Raw genomic sequence first — 17,658 nt, 5'->3', positions numbered from 1 at the left:
ACAGTGGTTTTCAGCCTTTCTTAAGGTCAAAGGTCCCTTTTGAGTTACAGCAGGACTACCTGAATCAATTTAAAGTAAAAAAGAAAAAGAAAAAGAAAAAAAAAAGATCTAAAGTTCAGATACAATCTCAAACTATACATTTTCTTGTATAAAATTGATTTTCTTTAAAATCATGAAAGTGATGATTATTTCCTCTTCTATATTATACATTCTGTGAAAACCTCAAATGTCAAAAAAGAGATCCCAAACAAACCCCAAACATATCTTACCAATGATAAAAAGAATTTCCACTGCAATGTCACTGACAGTTGTGCTTCGAGTTGTAGACAGCTCATCATGGCCAATAAAGCAAACATTGTAAGGTACAGTCACAGCAACATAAAACGTTGCCAGTAAAATAAGCCAGTCCCAGCCAGCTTTAAAAGTGCTAAAATGCAACAATATGAATTTGGATTTTTTTGCATCTGAAACTTTGTATTCTGGAAATGCTGGTTTATCTACAAAAACGTTCTGAAAAAGAAAGAAAAAATACGAAATGAGACAAAACAATAATTAGATCATACAGATACATTTCTTCTGATGCAGTCATTTGTTTTTTTAAAAAGCATAAAGAAATATGACATACTCATATGCAGGCAAGAACTAATGTTAATTTTTTTCTAATGTAGTCCTGACACTTATTTAGACAGATGGTTCTGTTGATGGAATAACCTTTGTGAATTGGGGCAGGAAGAGGATTAATAAGGAAGGGATTAAATAGAATGAGGAGGGGACTGAATCTGGCAAACTATTTCTTCCTCTGTTGGGTGAATTCTGACTGAAGAGCAATGTTTTTCTGCTGGACAGATAGGCTAAAGCTTTGTATACATGAGGACATAGTACTGCAAATAGGAATAAACATACAGAAAGGAATAGATGGTACTGAAGGCAAAAAATCGTTCCTATACATATTTTAGAGCTGTGAGGAGGTTGTTTCAGACTAACTCTAGCCTGGTCCTGTGGACTGAACAGCTCTAAGTAGTTGGAGCACCTCTCCTGGTTTAGTTTCATCTGAGGGAATCCAGTTTGTGTGCTCAAGACTGCTATGAACCAAAACACAATTAGTAGGAATAACTTTTTTATTCTCTTTAAAGTTGCACTCCTGATCTGAACCAAAATACTACTGTAGACCCACCGTAATACAGCTCCAGAACCTACTACCTTCACCATTAGACTATACCTAGCTTTGTCCTGTGTCTCAAGTCTTTGTCATTTAACTGGCAAAACTCTTTGCCACAAAGACTTTAGTCTCACGCACCAGTTTTATAAATTCTTAACTTTCATCCTTCAGAGTTTTAACAAAAACACCTACCCTCCTGAAAAGCAGCATGTGCTACACGAACTATCTTGTATTATTCACTAACAAAATTCTTGCTCACTGTCATTGTGCCCCTGGTTAATGGTGTTCCAGTAATGAAGAGCCTCACAAAACAATATTGGGTATTTAGCAAGCTAAGATTACTTCTGATCTTCAAGTTATTCACTATGAATATAAAAAGACAACTGCGTGACCGCAGATTTAATTACATTTGTCTTGCCTGTCACAGCCTTTCTCTTTGTGTGTTTCTTTTGAAATACTGATGTCCTCCATTCTTGTTTTCATCCATGAATCTTAGGGGCTGAATTCTCACCGTTGTTAGGGTCAGCCCATTTTTAATCACGGAGAAGAAAATGTTCCTTTTATGACTTCCAATTCATAGCTCTAAAAATCTATGCACTAAAAGTAGTAAATTAGTCTGATAACAAATGTTTTAAACCAGTATAATATCATCTGCACTAGGATTTTGACAGTACAGGAAAGTCATCAAAAACTATTTAAAAGTCAAAAAAATATTACTGTGCTATGAAAATATCACTGGAAGACCTCGTCATATTTTGCAGATTTTTTTTTTTATTATTTTTACACTTTTTCAACATTTAACATTTTTAGCTTTTTAACATTTTTTTAACATTTAGCATTTTTTAACATTTAACATTTACATTCAATGGAAGTGACTATATGCCCTATGAGGCATATACCAGCTCTGTACTTTCATGTCCTTAATCTATACCAAGTTTTTTGTGCTTTTAATTGCTAACGTAATAATGCATAGGATGATGTTTCTGAGTTGCTGCTTAATTTTGGTAACCAATAAAAGGAACATGCCCAGTGGCAGATCATCTTTTCAAGGCATTAATGATCTATGTCCTTTGGCTACTTTTTCCATTGTCTTCTTCCATCCTCCACCTAACCATAAAAAAAAAAAACAAACCCAAAAACAAACCCCCCCCAAACCCCCATTTTCTTCTCGTGGCTCTGTCAAAGATTTTAGCTTTTTGCTGCTAATGATATACAAACAAGAAACTAAATACTGTTCTGAGAATTTAAGAAAGACTGTTTCTTTTTGCTACCCCTGCTTCTAACTACAGGCTCTCACTGTTGGAACAGACCCTCAGATACTATTCCAGCAAATTCTTATATGTGCATACTGATTTCATATGCATCTCTAGTTTTCCTCTGCATTAACTTTTCTCCTGAAACATAGTTCCATGGAGCAGGAGAGTTATTCTTTCTCCTGAGCAAATTTCTTTAGAAGTCTTCCTGTTGCTATATTTCTGGTTTTGTTTATTGTTTTATTTGTTTTTTTGTGACATTTACAGGGTGTTTATGAACTTACTTATTAGTTGTAGTTACACAGAAGAGAAAGAAACATTACTACTTCAATTAGGAAATGAAAAGGTAAATTTACTCTGCACAAAACTGGAGACGTTCACATGAAAAATTGCCTAAATGAAGTGTGACCTTTTAGAGCTTACACAGCATACAGATTTTCAGCTAGAGTAATACCTTGAGTTTCTTTTTTTTTTTTTTTTTTTGGCAAACAGTAATTATTGAAATGAAATAATTGGGATGGTAAGGTACACTGGAACCTAAAATTAAGTTCTGAGAAATTTTATAATGTGGCTTTCCTGGGGTTAAATAACTGTCTGTTTACAGTATGGCTAAATGCACTGTCTTGCTATATGAACTGTAACGAATACCATAGTAGGCAGAACTGCACTTAAGTGAACTGCACTTTACTCCTTTTGTTACCGTAAAATTATGATTAGGACATTTCTCAGGTACCCACTGACCTTTTACAGCACTTTTAAAAAAAAAAAAGACAGTACAAAGAGTACATTTTTGAAAAAGAGAAGAATTACACCTACATTATTAATTTTTAATTTGTTCTTCTCTCTTCTTTGTAGATGTCCAGAGATATGATAAAGGACAGCTCTACTCCGTCTTCGCGCTGACTCAAAATGTGTTCTTCCTCTCCCTTTCCATTTTTCTGCAGAACAGAAGTGAGAGTCTATTAAACATCGAGAAGTGGCACTTTAGCTCTTGGGAGATGAACGACGGACATTTTAGACTTTGGTAGAAATAGGGCTAGATGTAAAGATTACACATACCTTTTCTTAGTTTTGCTTAATCTTTTGCAGTTAAGAAAACAAAATCCCTCTCCTGAAGGGCAAATAAAAATCACTGTAAAGTTTTAATTGTTAAATATCTTCACACAACTCAGAAGAAATTAATTGCAAGATATGATTTCATAGATAAGAAAAATGTACTCTTTACTGTTTCAGAAAATGAAATAGTAATTACTGACCAGAGGGAAGCATGGCTAGGAGTAACCACTTAAGTAACTTCTTAAGGTGTTCCTACTCTCTCTTATTTCAGGGAAAGAAAAAAAAATTCTTGTGGTGTACTTTTTAAAAACAAAGAATCTGACTTGTACTAGGCTTCCATTATGTCAGAATATGCTAATTTACAAGCTTGCTCATTAGTAATATCCAATGCTTACATTCACACTTTTAGATTTCTTTTCCCACCACACGGTCACCGGCATGATCACTTGACTCATTCCTTAGTGACATGAAATCCATTAAAAATAAAGACTGAACACTGTTTTGGAAAGGCTTGTGGTTTTTCCCTCCATTCAGATGTCTGTAATTGTCAATCATGGAATCAAATTTTGTTCTTGCTTATATAGCAGTAAATTCAAAGTAACTCCAGTAGCTCTGGTGGAATTACAGTGAATTGATGCTAAGGTAAATGAAAGCAGACATTTTGTGATGTGTCAGGATGAAGAAAAAAGGAATTATGGGAATAAAGGAAGAAGCTGTCTGTCAAACAGGTTTAATTAAATTCAGTTCAGTACATATAAATTAAGGGGGAAAAAAACCTGCAAAAACCAATTAGCACAGCCAGAAATTAACACAAGCAAAATAGCCATGTCTTGAAATCTACCTAGAAAAGCAAGAAAGATTTGAATTATAGAAGACTGATGTATTTTTGGCTCTACAACACAAAACCATACATAACAAAAAAGTGTAGGAAGCTAAACTTTCCAAACTTCTCAGTGAAGAATGTTTCATGTAATTCATGCAAAACCCCTCTCCTGTTGAGGATGTTTTACGTGTCAGTGAGGAGGAGAAGGGGGAAAAAAAAGAAAGAAAAAGAAAAAAAAAGAAGGGAAGCACTGCAAAACCAAATAGCTACTGGAAAGCTGGGGCAGGCAGATGGAGAAGCCCCATACTTCCCCCATCTCCAACTTCGGTACCTGCAGGTGGTTTAAAGAGCTACAACACATACAGGTGCCAGCTACAACAAAGAAAGGTAAAACAGAAGGGACTATTTCAGAAAATACTCGACTAAATTAACATGGTTTTTGCAAAGTTTCATCTCTCAATCATCAAACCATTTAAAATCCAAACTATATTTTAAAAGTGTACTTAAATTCTGAGACAGAGTGTTTATCTGCTTCTCTGAGTAGAAACGAATTTAAGTCTATTAAATTGGGTCTCCACTGTAGTCTTGGATAGCCGCAGTAGTCTGTTTTTGTCATATGACTTTGAAATTCTATTTAAAACTATTTACAAGCCTCTCTTTCGTCCCTTTATAAACCTAAACTGCCATGTTGGATGAGACCATTCAGTTTTCTCTATTGCCTCCCAAAGTAGTCAATAAAATATGCTTCAGACCTGCTATGAGGCAGGCTGAGAAAGTGGGCAAATACCCACAAAAGTTTCTGGCCAGCAACGCTTTCAGGACTCTTTAGCTAAAGGCTTCATCCTCACGATGTCTCATATCTAATACCCCTCCATGTCCTTAGCCTACAAAGCACAAGATAACCCATCCTGGTAGGTGGTAGGTGTAACAGCCTAGGTGATGTGTTATGAGACCCACACTGAACCATGTTGCAGAAGGCAGGTACGGTGCCTTCAGGTGGAGTTTCTTTGAGTACTTTCAGCATGCCCAGCAATACAAGGCTCTTCCTGTGTGGAAGTGGAACTCTCTATCTCTGGTCAACCTGGAATGCTTTCGCTTTCTCTCTCCTAGATCTCCCAGTCTTTGTAAAGATATCCTTTTAGTAGCTCCTTTTTTCCAGAATAATATGCAACATTCAAAATATGGATACAAAATTGCCTGATACAATAGTGCAGTAATGCCTTCAGATTTTTTCTTAATAGCTCCTAACGTCAGATTTGCCTTTTTCTTACCTGCTGAGCAGTGAGCTGAAAACTGTCCACAACTCCATCTCTTTCCAGAATGGTAGTAATTACTATGGAGACTGTCGTTGTACACATATTCAGTTAAAGTTGTTTCTTTTTTCTATGTATTTATTGACAATGATTTTTCATTTTCTGTCCACTTTTTAAATAAAAACAAGTTCCTTATAAGATTTGAAATTTTATGTGCCAGTGGCCTGATAATGTTTTGTTTTCGATGGATCCCATCTCTCCTACGTAGGTTTAGCATTCCAGCCTTTAAGAATTCTGTACTCATTAACCTGCTCAGGCTGTGGGGCTTGATATGGCACTTAAAATCATACTAGTTGCATATTTGCAGAGCAAGTGACTTCCATCACATGCTGATTCCACTATTTGCAAAGGATTAATGCTGTCTCTACATTAATATTGGAAGTCACTCAACTCCTAAAGACAGCAAAGCACAGCTCAAAAATAGAAAGTGTGACATTCATTATGAAGTAATAATATTTTTCTTTTTAAACAAAAATGGTAAAGATTTTTTATTGTAGTTATTAGTAGTAAAAAAAATGCTAGTTGCCTATGCAGATAAGATGTCATCAGACAATGCCATCACTGGAGCACATGTGTTAATAGCTTATAACACAAATCAATGAATGACATTTGTGAATTCTCCTGCTTCTAATTTTCCCTTTAAGGAAGTGCCTTTAGGAAAAAAGGCAATCCTGATTCTTAGTAAACTATGTTTTTCATCAGGTGTGCCTTTGTATGTGTGCAATTATTGTCTGTAACCTTCATTCTTTTCCTGTCACACTCAGTTTACAGATCACTATTCTGAAGGAGACAGTTTATTTTTTATAAATACCCAACTGTTTCTTTCTGACTCTTAAAAAAATTTTAGGTACCTGACAGACTTGCTTTTGTCTTTCCATGGCTGATCTTAGCAAAAAGATACGATAGTAAATCCAACCATATGCAGAAAGTCACTTCAAATACAGCTGTTTTATTTTTATCCTGTGCTTAAAATCAAAAGGATTTCTCATCTACCCAGATACTGTGAGAAAATATTGTTCTAAAAAAAGCTGAAGTTTGGGGCTTTATCTCTTGGCGCTTCTACACACGCCTTCCTGTGTGATGGTAATCCCCCCCTGAAATAGCCCGTGAAAAGGATGTTTTGCAATGTAGTCTTAACTCCCCTTTTCTTTGATCAGAAAAGTGGTAATACGTTTTTTAACTCTTCTTGCTGTCCTTCTGTGTTGTTTTTTCTTTCAAATGAGATTAGCTATAGCACCACAACCATCACACATGGCAATCTCAGAAGTCTTTTCTAAGAAAAGAAACTAACACCACCACCTCTTTGCCAATCTTAACATTAGTCTTATAACAGCTTAAGACTTCTCACAAACTTGTAAGGGAAGATTGCAGTAAAAAAAGCACAATCAGACACAAACGCCTTTGTAACTGTTGACTTTTTTGTTTGTGTTTTTAAAAGAACATGAGGCATCAACCTTCCACTTAATAGAAAGTGGAGGCTTAACTCTTTTCTTGTCCCTTTGGGAAAAAAAACCCCTCTACTCCTCAGGTATGAATCAGAAAAATAAAACCCAACAACTTCTGATAAGCTCTACTAGGTATATGCTGCCCTAGCAATGCAAAAGAACTGTAAGTTCAGCCTTACTGACTAAATTAAAATCAAATCTGTGTCTGCTCTCCTTCAAAGCACATCAGAGTAGTCAGAACATAGCATTGGATATAGTCCAGAACGCTTCTTATACTACAATGTTCTTATTCCCCAGATAAAGTATGATACATTTAAATCTTTGAAATGTAAAATAAAGTGTTTAACCATCAAATGGGAGATAAGTCACGCTGTTCTTTCAGTCATGAAGTTCAGGTAGTAACAAATAAAAGATATCACAAGTCCTTCCTGAGGTGGAGCTGGAGAAGGAGGAGGGGTACTCAACACATGGAGCCTGCCAGCTCCCAGGGACTTTCCTTCTCAGGACAGCTGAGAGGGTGGACAGGAACCGGCTCATGGCCCAGGAACTGTTCCACAGGCATGAGCAGGCTGCACCTGAATACTGCCCTGCTCTTGTTCTAGGTCCCCAGCCCCATGCTTGGCTGTAATTACACAGGTGTAGGAGCTTCCTTGGAAAGTAAATCCATTACATACAAGCAGAACTACCATAATCTTCTTGGGCAGTGAACTCAAGCTGTCTACACTGAGTAACTCTGACGTGACCCAGAAGCATTATGCTCACTCCATAGCAGACAAGCTGTGGCATGAGAGAGACCATGAAATGCATCTCTTTCCAAATACCGAAATAAGCTAATCTGCTACGGCCAGAAAGATTGTACATTATTGACAAAAAATGTCTCAGCCTTGATATTTTTCCTCATTTTTCAGAGCATTATTTTGTATCCCTTCGAAAGAAATGCCTTCACTTTTTCCTCAGGTTATGCATTATCACAACAGAATATGCATTAATTAAAACTACTACCTAGGTTTCCCTCTGGTGTGATTAAATGCCCAGCATGCTCTTGTTGGGCATTTCCCAACAAGATTTCATCACCTCCCAGTCTGATCATGAATCATAAACACAGAAAGTTTTCTATACAAGTGTGCATGGGCGCAAAAGAGAAAATTAATATCTAGCATTTCATTCATATTATACAGGAAAATCCAAGAGATTTATCTGTTTTTACCTAAGCAATCATAATGGTAGAGAATGAATAAAAGCAACCACCACCTCTCAAATTTAACTCAGAACACAATATACTGACAATATGTGAATGAGGTAGAGAGGGGCGAGGTAAAGTAGTCCGAGGGTTTAGTCCTGGAAACACGTGCACACCTGAGTAACTTTATTCACAGAAAGTAGTTCTACCAAACACCAAAGGGACAGAGTTATCCTAAAGGTTGTGAGGCTGCAGACTTGGACGTCTTAGAAGTATTTCTGCAATATTTTTCACTCCTTTGAGTACAGTAGCTATTGAAAAGATAGAATTCGCCACCAGGGACAAGACCATAACCGTTAGCTGCTTTTTTACATCTTCACAACCACATTAGCTCCATGCTTAAGGTTATATTCCAGCCCCAACTACTTGATTGCCACTGCTGTCCTGTTTGCTTGCCAGGTGGGGCTTTTAGGCTTAGGGTAGGATTGATTCAGACACATTGACTATCCTCTTCAAACAGTATAAATATGACCGTCTCAAGTCATGACATGCAGCAAACCTGACTGTCCATGTGGGCAAAACTAGGAAAGACAGTCTAGATATAGCTATCTTAGAATCATAGAATCATTAAGGTTGGAAAAGACTTCTAAGATCATCGAGTCCAACCATCAACCCAACACCACCATGCCCACTAACCCACGTCCCTAAGCACCTCATCTACACGTCTTTTAAATACTTCCAGGAATGGTGACTCCACCACTGCCCTGGGCAGCCTGTTCCAATGCTTGATGTAACGAAATTTTTCCTAATGTCCAATCTAAACCTCCCTTGGCGCAACTTGAGGCCATTTCTTTAAATACTTTGCAAGGAAGAGTTCTGAAGAAAAGCAGTGAGCTACAATCAGATGGCTCCAGATTTACACGGACAGTTAACCCTACAGTGCCTGCTATCTGGAAAAATAATATTTTTTAGGTTTACTTAATAGTGTAGTATATACTTTTATAAATAGGTTTGCATAAAAAAATGAGGTGACTTCTTCTTAGCTCTTTTGAGGTCCAGGAGAAAGTGTGAGGAATAAATAGATAAAATTTTTATTTTACTAATATTTTACTCAGAGGACTGGATAAGTTGGCAGAGTAGCTAAGGACATTTTTATTTATTTCATTGTTTACAAAGCTAAAGTCAAACATGAGATGAAACAGCAGGTAATGCCATCTCCCACCTAAGAAAATTTGTCATAGAAATAGGATCCTTCTGAATGTATGAACTAGATTTCCTTTTAAACAATAAAAAAAAAGTAGAACAGGACAAATGGACTTTCTTCATTGTTAAGAAGTATCGTTGAAACACCCAGAAAGTATCTCTCATTATCTCTAAAGGAATGGGATTTTCAGACTATGAAAGTGACTGGTCATAAACAAAAACTGTTTTACAACCTTAATTATACAAGGTGGGACTGATGGTTGGCAGTTGTAAAACCGTCTTTGCTACACAGCTAGGCAAAACTCACCTGTAATAGATGTTATTTGCTGAGTCTTTATAGGAGGACCTCAGAGTTGTTCTGAGGAGCTACAGCGTGAGCTACATTCAGTATAACTGCAATTACAGGTGAATTCTGCAAATGGTCCAAGTCCCCTTATTTGTGTTTCTGAACACAAAGTACATATGCAATATGCATTCTAGTCCTCATGGTCTCTTAATAAAATGTAAGACACCAGGCTGTGTCTAGGCCTGTGAAAGTCTTTAAAGACATTTCTGCCTTTTCAGATTTTTTCCATAGAAATAAGACATTTATGTACAAATGTTTGCAAACCTTCTACCTCCTCAAAAAAACCTCGAAAAACCATCCACCACAAACATAACTCTGAAGAGCTCTTCTAATTAGCAATACACATAGTAAACATATTCCCTGTTTCTTCGATGCTTTCTGTTGTCAGTCTTACATGGTTGAGCTAGCAAACTCTAAAAGGAAAATCTGAAGATATTTTCCACTAAGTCTACCATCAACCTAGTCCAATGAACAGAAAAGCACCAAAACGAAAAACAAAAGAAAACAACCCAAACAAACAACTTCTTCCCTCCTCTGCCATAATTTGATAACTTAATTTCTAAGAAAAATCTAGAGGTGATTGCATGAGTTTATCTAGGAGCTGGTTAAGTCAATGAACTATTTCGTTGCAAATGCATACATTCTCTCACCCTTCCAAGATATCCCAGAATACAGTCTCCTCCTCTCTATTTGCTCAAGAATCAGAGTTTGCTTTTCTTTTTCTCATTTTGACCCCATATATACCACAAAGGACACTTTCCCCTCACCTCCAGAACATACCTGTGCCTCTCTGAGAGTCGCTGGAATGGAAATGCCACTCACATGTAACACTTGGTAAAAAGTTAAAGCAACGGCGACAAAGATTGATATGTCTCTAAAGATTCAGGGCTCAAATACAACTTATTCGCTTGCATGAGAAGGTGGGAAGGAGAGAAGGAGAGCATCTATGTGCTCACATGTATCTGCAGTAGAAAGGTAGCTCTGTTTTTGTCCCCTGAATGTTTACACTCTCACGCACTGGCCAGGAGGAAAGCAGTTTCTCTTTACTGAGGGCAGAAGAGACACAGACCCTTCCCACTTGATGGTCAGCCAGGAGCAAAGTCATCCTAGAGATGAGTAACTGAGTCATTGCAGAACAAAGGCTTCTCCAATATGTTCTTCCTTTGGGCAGTGGGAAAGTTGGAGTAAAACTGTGCTTCCATCCCATCTCCTCCACTGACAGAAGTGCATGGTGCCCATGCATCCTGAAACAATTTTATCTGCTTTGAATACTGTATGTCTAGGTGATTGTATGGCCCCCTCCCAATATCCTGCCTCCTGACAGGTGTAAGGAGCTTTAAAATGAAAAGTTGTACCCTGAATATTCACTGATGTAGCTTGAGCAATCACGAAGTACCTGAGACAGTAATTAAGCAGAATAAATCAAAGCGCACATTGAAGAATTTCTTAGAAGAAAAGCCCATCCCTGCTCCCATCAGACATATTTTACATAAAAATCTAGAATGCAAAATGTTTGGCACATGGTATTTCACTTCTGGCACACTGAAAAGAGCAACCCCTCCCTCCAACAAATGATGCATAATCAAAATAAATCTGTTTTCTTAGAAATTCGTATAGACCTAAGGATTAATAAGAAGCCAGAAAAAAGCTAGCCAGTTAAACCGTAACACTGCAGTTTAGTTTAATCCATGGTGGAAAAGGGTGTAGTCCAGCTTTTAATTCACATTGTTACTAGACTAAAAGCATCTTTGCCAACAGGCAGGCCAACCTGGCAAGGAGGCCTTCAAACTAGGAACAATATGGGGAGAAGACGATGACCAACAAACAAGTGAGGAAGTGGTGAGGTGGACTGACAACTGGCTGAACTGCTGGGCTCAGAGGGTTGTGATCCACAGCATGAAGTCCAGCTGGAAGCCACTCAATAGCATTATGACTGGGGGATTGGTGCTATGACAAATACTGTTCAACTTCTTCATTAATGACCTAGAAAATGGGAAAGACTGCACTCTCGGCCAGTTTGCAGATGATACAATCTGGGAGTGAGGAGTTATTACATCAGGTGTTTGTGCTGCAAGAAGATTCAGAGGGACCTTGACAGGCTGGAGAAATAAGCCAACAGGAACCTCACTGAGTTCAACTGGGAGAAATAAACCCATGCACTAGGACAGGCTGGGGGCCAACCAGCTGGCAAGCAGATTGCCAGGCAAGGATGCGAAGGTCCTTGTAGACGCCAAGTTTAGCATGAGCCAGCAATGTGTCCTTGTGGCAAAGGCAGCCAACAGCACTGTGGTCTGCATTGGGAAGAGTACTGCCAGCAGGTTGAGGGAGGTGATCCTTCCCCCCTAGTACACCGGTGAGACACATCTGCAGTGCTGGGTCCAGGTGTGGGCTCCTCAGTACAAGAGAAACGTGGACATACTGGAGCAAATCCAGTAAAGGTCCACAAAGATTGATTAGGTGTTTGAAGCATCTGACATAGAAGGAGAGGCTGAGGGAGCTGGGACTGTTCAGCCTAGAGCAGAGAAGCCTCGTGGGGGATCTTAACAATGTGTATAAATACATGATGGGGAGAGGTAAAGAAGACAAAGCCAGATTCTTCTCAGTGGTGCCCAGTAAAAGGGCAAGAGGCAATGGGCACAAATATTAAATATGTGAAATTCTGTTTAAATATAAGAAAAAGCTTTTTTACTTTGTGAACAGTCAAACACTGGAACAGGCTGCCTAAAGAAGTTGTGGAGCCTCCATCCTTCACGATAATCAGTACATATCTGGACATGGTCCTGGGCAACCTGTTCTAGCTGACCATGCTTTGAGTAGGAGGCACTGGAGTGGACAAACTCCGGAGATCCCTTCCCACCTCAACTATCATGTGATTCTGTGGCACACATTTTTATAATAATACTGGAATAAAGTTGAGAAGAGCTAAAAATTTTCCTAAAGAAAAAACCAACAAATAGATTAACAATGAAGGCTAAAGGAAACTTTTTGGAATGAGTCAAATTCAACAGGCCAATTTTAGCAGTGATTATAGCAGTAGAACTCTGTGTCTATATAACCCAAGCTATTACACATTTGCATACAGAGTAGAGATCTAAAAGTAGTCACAGACTAATTTAATTTCTTATTTCCCTACCTGGATTCTTGTAATCTCACTAAGTTCCAGCATGTGTCCAAGTGTGTTATGGAAAGTTCATATGCAGAAATGAAAAAAAGACTGACCCAGCCATACCATATTGGAGTCCAGGTTTGGAGTCTGGTACTTCCAAGTTTAATCAGTTTTCCCCCAAAAGGACAATGGAACTCTTAACAAGTTTACCAAAATGTAGCTCATTATAAATTAGGATGCTAAAATAAATCTCCCATAAAACTGTTTAAGAAAGAGTTTCTGAAGGAATCATTGTGTTTATAAAAAAAAGACCATCAGTTTGATTAAAAAGGCCAGGTTTAGGAAGAAAAGCTGTTGAGTTGCTTTTCACAACAGTAAATGATTAGAGGTATTATTAAGCAGATGGAAAACAGAGTGTATTTCTACAATAAACTTACAGGTAGGGGAAACGTGTTGTTGAAAGCGAATTACTGATACTGAAAACTTGAGGCCTCTAAAAACATTGCACTTAAAAGGGGTGCACGGGTAGGAGAGGAGGATGGTAAATTAACTTAAAAAAACCCAACCCAAACCAAACCAAACAAGCCATGCGAGAGTTGCTGACTGTCACAGCACTTCTTAAGACTACCAAACTCCTCAGGTATGTGTTTTTGCCTTTTTCTTATATGAAAGTCTTAGGACAAAGTCTGCTCTTCCCATTGGCTGATAGGGTTGATTTCACTAGAAGCTTTTATACAGAAGAAGAGCAGAAAAAAATTCTGTTAAATTTGTATTTAGAATGAGACATCCAAAAGAAAAGGTCACACACAACATCTGACATTTGGGCTGGCTAAAGGGAAATCAGGCAAAAAAGTGGACTTTTGCAAGGCACATTGGCACAAAGGAGCAACTGAAGTTGTGTGAACAGATGAGATAAAATAGATAAGAAAAGGTCTGCAGAAAATCAAAGAGGTTATCAACTCCTGAGGTCTGCAAGTAAAAAGACAATCCACAAGAAAAAAGAGGCCATAAAACCAGGAGATAAAGCTCAGGAAGGTGTCATCATGAAAGTACAAGGAGAACAAGATTTTACAGAAGAAACAGATGGTATCAAAGGTAGGAAAGGCATGAGGAAGAATGAGTCTGGAGAAGACTTTTGGAGGCGCAACCAGTGAAAGCGTATTACCATAGAGTGTTGGTGGAATGCAAAGGGGTCCAGGGCAAACTTAGGAGAAAAAGAACACGAAGTAATTTTGTTAGATAAGCGTTCTAAGGAGTTCAGAAATTAAAGGGAGATGAAATGTGACTATTAATTTTCCATACAAATTATCAAAGTCTGTTCTGGGCAGAACAGACTGAAACAAAAACATTAATACAACAGCCTTGCATGGGCAGAAAAGTTTCACACTGAGCGTGTTTGTATCTAAGTTCTCCTTCTCATACACAATCTAACCACAAGAGATACGCCAAAAAGGCAATAGAAAACTGCGCGTAATGGCAATTATCTTATAGCAAGAGCTGGCTTTCAACTCCAAGTTTATAAGTTATCTGATTTTTGAAAGGACAAATTCAGTAACCTTTGAAAAAGTAAAATTATCTTTTTAGCAATATTAACTGTGAAAATAATATCTGGAAATGTGTATCAATCACTTTGCAACTGATGTTAATCACTGAACATTAAAAAAGATCTCTAATACCTTTGAACAAAACAGAAACTCAATTTTCTGTTAATACGAGGTGCATCCTTCATGCCTGATAGTGGTTGTGGTCTAAGTAAAGAAGAACCAATTACTTGTAGAAGTTAAACATTCTGAAGTTTCAGATTGTGAATCAGTTGCATAGATTGTACTGGGAATTCTTTTCTGACAATGATGAGATGATGTTCACCACTGGAGGACTAGTGAATCATTCTGCATAGGAAGAATTTGAATGTTACTCAAAGAGCTAACATACCATTAAATTTATTTTTATATAGCTAGGTAGATTTCCATAAAACTAAAATGCTGAAATTATTTGTAAATATTTTGAATAAATGGTTAAATCCTGTTTCTTATCTCACTATATTATATAAAACAGTGTATTTGGCAAAGCCCCTAAGTGCTACTTTCTGTTGCCATGATGCAAACAAGTATCACCATAGCATAAAATGATTGCCATGGTTTTAAAATGAGTACAAAGGGAAGGAACAAGCAAGTTTCAGGATTGTGCTCTAAAGAGTACATGACGCAAGACAGCTAAATGTCAATATTCATAAGCTTATAGCAATTGAATGGGCATTTGCTGGTGTAATGTAGCTCTGCATAACTGTGTTCCTCTGTCAGTACACAGTAGGAGGAGTATTAATTTTTAAATGTTCAACAGCAAACATGAGCTAAAATCTGCTTAGATTTACAATTTGGCATGAACCCACATCAAAAGCTGAAGATATAAATCCATCCTAAAATAAGCATACAGGTATAAAATGTTTATCAGATAAACAATAGCTGTCATTTTACAAGTAATCAGTGATATACCTATTTCAAGTCATCGCTAGCATACTAAACGTGATTTCTCACTGAGTGTATCCTGAAAATTTGCATCTCTCATAAGGCAAATCATTAGCTTTTAGAGCACAGATGTTCTGACAATCTCTCTTCTACATGGCCCCACATATGATGTTTTAACAAACGACTTTCCTAAAACTTTCGTAAGTGTAAGGTTTTCTAAGGCTTAAGGAGAAACTAGATAAAATGTGTTTTGTATTTTAACTATTTTACTTCGAGGTGAAATGACTGGTTGAAACTGGATGTAAGGAAAAGCTGCAAAATGTACTTGTGTACTACTTCAAAGCCTTTCTTCAGTCTTCCAGCCCAGAAATTCTCAAATATGTTCAGTGCAAAAAGAGAAGGATGCAAAAAAACCCCTCCATTATTCAGGGCTTGAAAAGTAAGACAAAGGTGAAATTATTTGTCCAAATGTACAGAAGAGGCACACATTGTTAGCATAAATGTTGATTTAAGAATGTTCAGTAGCACAGGGAAGCATAACATTTTCTGTTTTAAAGTAGTAAAATGTTGTAAAAGAATGCTGAATTATACTTCTCTGTAACTGAAATATAACTATTTTATTAAAAAGCTAATATTTAAAATCAGAAAAAGTTGAATACTCATTATTCCTAATTGTTCTGCTACTTCAGAAACCCATAAGAAGAAAAGGAGTCCTAAGACCATATCTGCGTTGTTTCTGAGATATGCAGAGATCAAATCACAAGGTGAAAAATTTAAATAAATCCCAAAGTAGTACCAGACTGGAAAATTCAACAGTAATGAAACTTTACAGAATTCATATACCCTTTACAGATAAACTTTTTCTAGACAGTTCCTTTGACACTGAAAAATTGCAAACCTAAAGTCTTAGTTCAGTATACCCTTACCAAATGAAAGCCTGGAATAAGTTTGATGCCTTTGATACATAACACAGGTCAACGCTGACTGCATAACCTCCATCCCTTCACACTGTCTTTGCTTTGTGTTAGCAGAATTTAGCAAAACTTGACTACACTATACAGTCAAAACTATTTTATGGCAGCTGTGAATCATTAACATAACACAATCTTTTTCCAAATTAATGAGAAAATCCTTGCATTTTTTCCTTTCAGAAGCAAATAAATGTGAGAATGTATTTCTTATACTATTGGATATTCCTAAAGACATAATAAATCTTATAATTTCATATAATGTAATGAAAATTAAATGACACAAGAATAGTCATGCTTCTCAGTAGGCAAAATAATTTCGGAAGATGTATGTTCTGCTTATAGAAAAACATGAAAAAATGCATTCATTCATCTCTCAGCCATGTTGATATCAGATTCACATAAGGAATGCTTGAAAAGGTCTAGTTTTTCCAAAATGTACCTCTGAAAATCCAGAAGGTAAATAAATTAAATCATGGTACATTAAAACAAATTTAATTTTGAGGAGAAGGTACTCTGTCCCCTGGATTCCATGTTTATAGAATGTGGAGCAATATGTAAATAAAAAAAAATTATAAATAAGAACTTCAACAGATTATTTATCCTTCCATGTCATATATTAATTTCTTCTTTGGAAAACTAGGAGGTCTCTATATTGAAAAGTGTACATGAGAGAGAGAGTTCATGCAGGTGCAACTCTCAAAGAACTTATCAATGTTGGTTCTTATCAATGTTGTTGCAATTCACACAAACCTTCCTTTTTGTCTTCTGCAGCAATCTTCACTTTTGTGTCTGTTATATCTTTGAAAGAGGCCAGAAAGAGTACTACATCTCCTTTTTCATTCTTTATAGGAACAATATCCAGTAGGCACCAGAATGAAGACCCTGCAAGGATAAAGAACGAATTTAATTCAAACAGCTGTCTTTTAGCAGAGAGAGGAAAAAAAAGTGAACTACTAAATCTACAACGAATGTAATTCTAAAAAAAACCAAAAATCTTATTTAGAAGGTCAGTTGTCAGGGAATCACAGATGTTCAGCTCATGTAAATCTCTGCATCATTGGTTGAAGCTCAGTAATACTGCTTTCCCTAGAAGCAAGGCATTAATTTAAATGCAAAATTTATCTACAGGGATCATTAATAGAGTTTAATGAAGCTGCTTACTCCTCTGAAACCATGCTTTCCTTTGAACTCTCAACTGATGTTGCTTACTTTACTGGAATAGCTTTCACGTTGTTAACTTGACATCTGAAGCTTCCATGTTTGCTATAGAATCATTCTACCTTAATCATCTGACTTGATACTCATTAAAATCTCTTGACAGAAGACCTGATAGTCAGA

The 17,658-nt window shown here is 37.0% G+C and overlaps 1 protein-coding gene across 1 annotated transcript in view; it reads right to left on the bottom strand.

Annotated features, from left to right (window-relative positions):
- Positions 1–269: 269 nt before the first annotated feature.
- The window catches only part of LOC104082299 (potassium voltage-gated channel subfamily H member 8-like), a gene marked incomplete at both ends in the record, with an annotated part of 32,369 nt that continues 14,980 nt past the window's right edge, over positions 270–17,658 (bottom strand). Inside the window, 3 exons of the mRNA XM_009585375.1 lie at positions 270–510; positions 3,229–3,350; positions 17,071–17,202. Of these exons, the coding sequence (XP_009583670.1) occupies positions 270–510; positions 3,229–3,350; positions 17,071–17,202 (495 nt within the window). The remainder of the gene's footprint in view (positions 511–3,228; positions 3,351–17,070; positions 17,203–17,658) is intronic.

Source organism: Fulmarus glacialis, unplaced genomic scaffold (genome assembly GCF_000690835.1).
Source record: "Fulmarus glacialis isolate BGI_N327 unplaced genomic scaffold, ASM69083v1 scaffold2339, whole genome shotgun sequence".
NCBI lineage: Eukaryota > Metazoa > Chordata > Aves > Procellariiformes > Procellariidae > Fulmarus > Fulmarus glacialis.
Note: the sequence above shows the minus strand (reverse complement) of the source record. Positions and strands in the feature narration are given on the sequence as shown.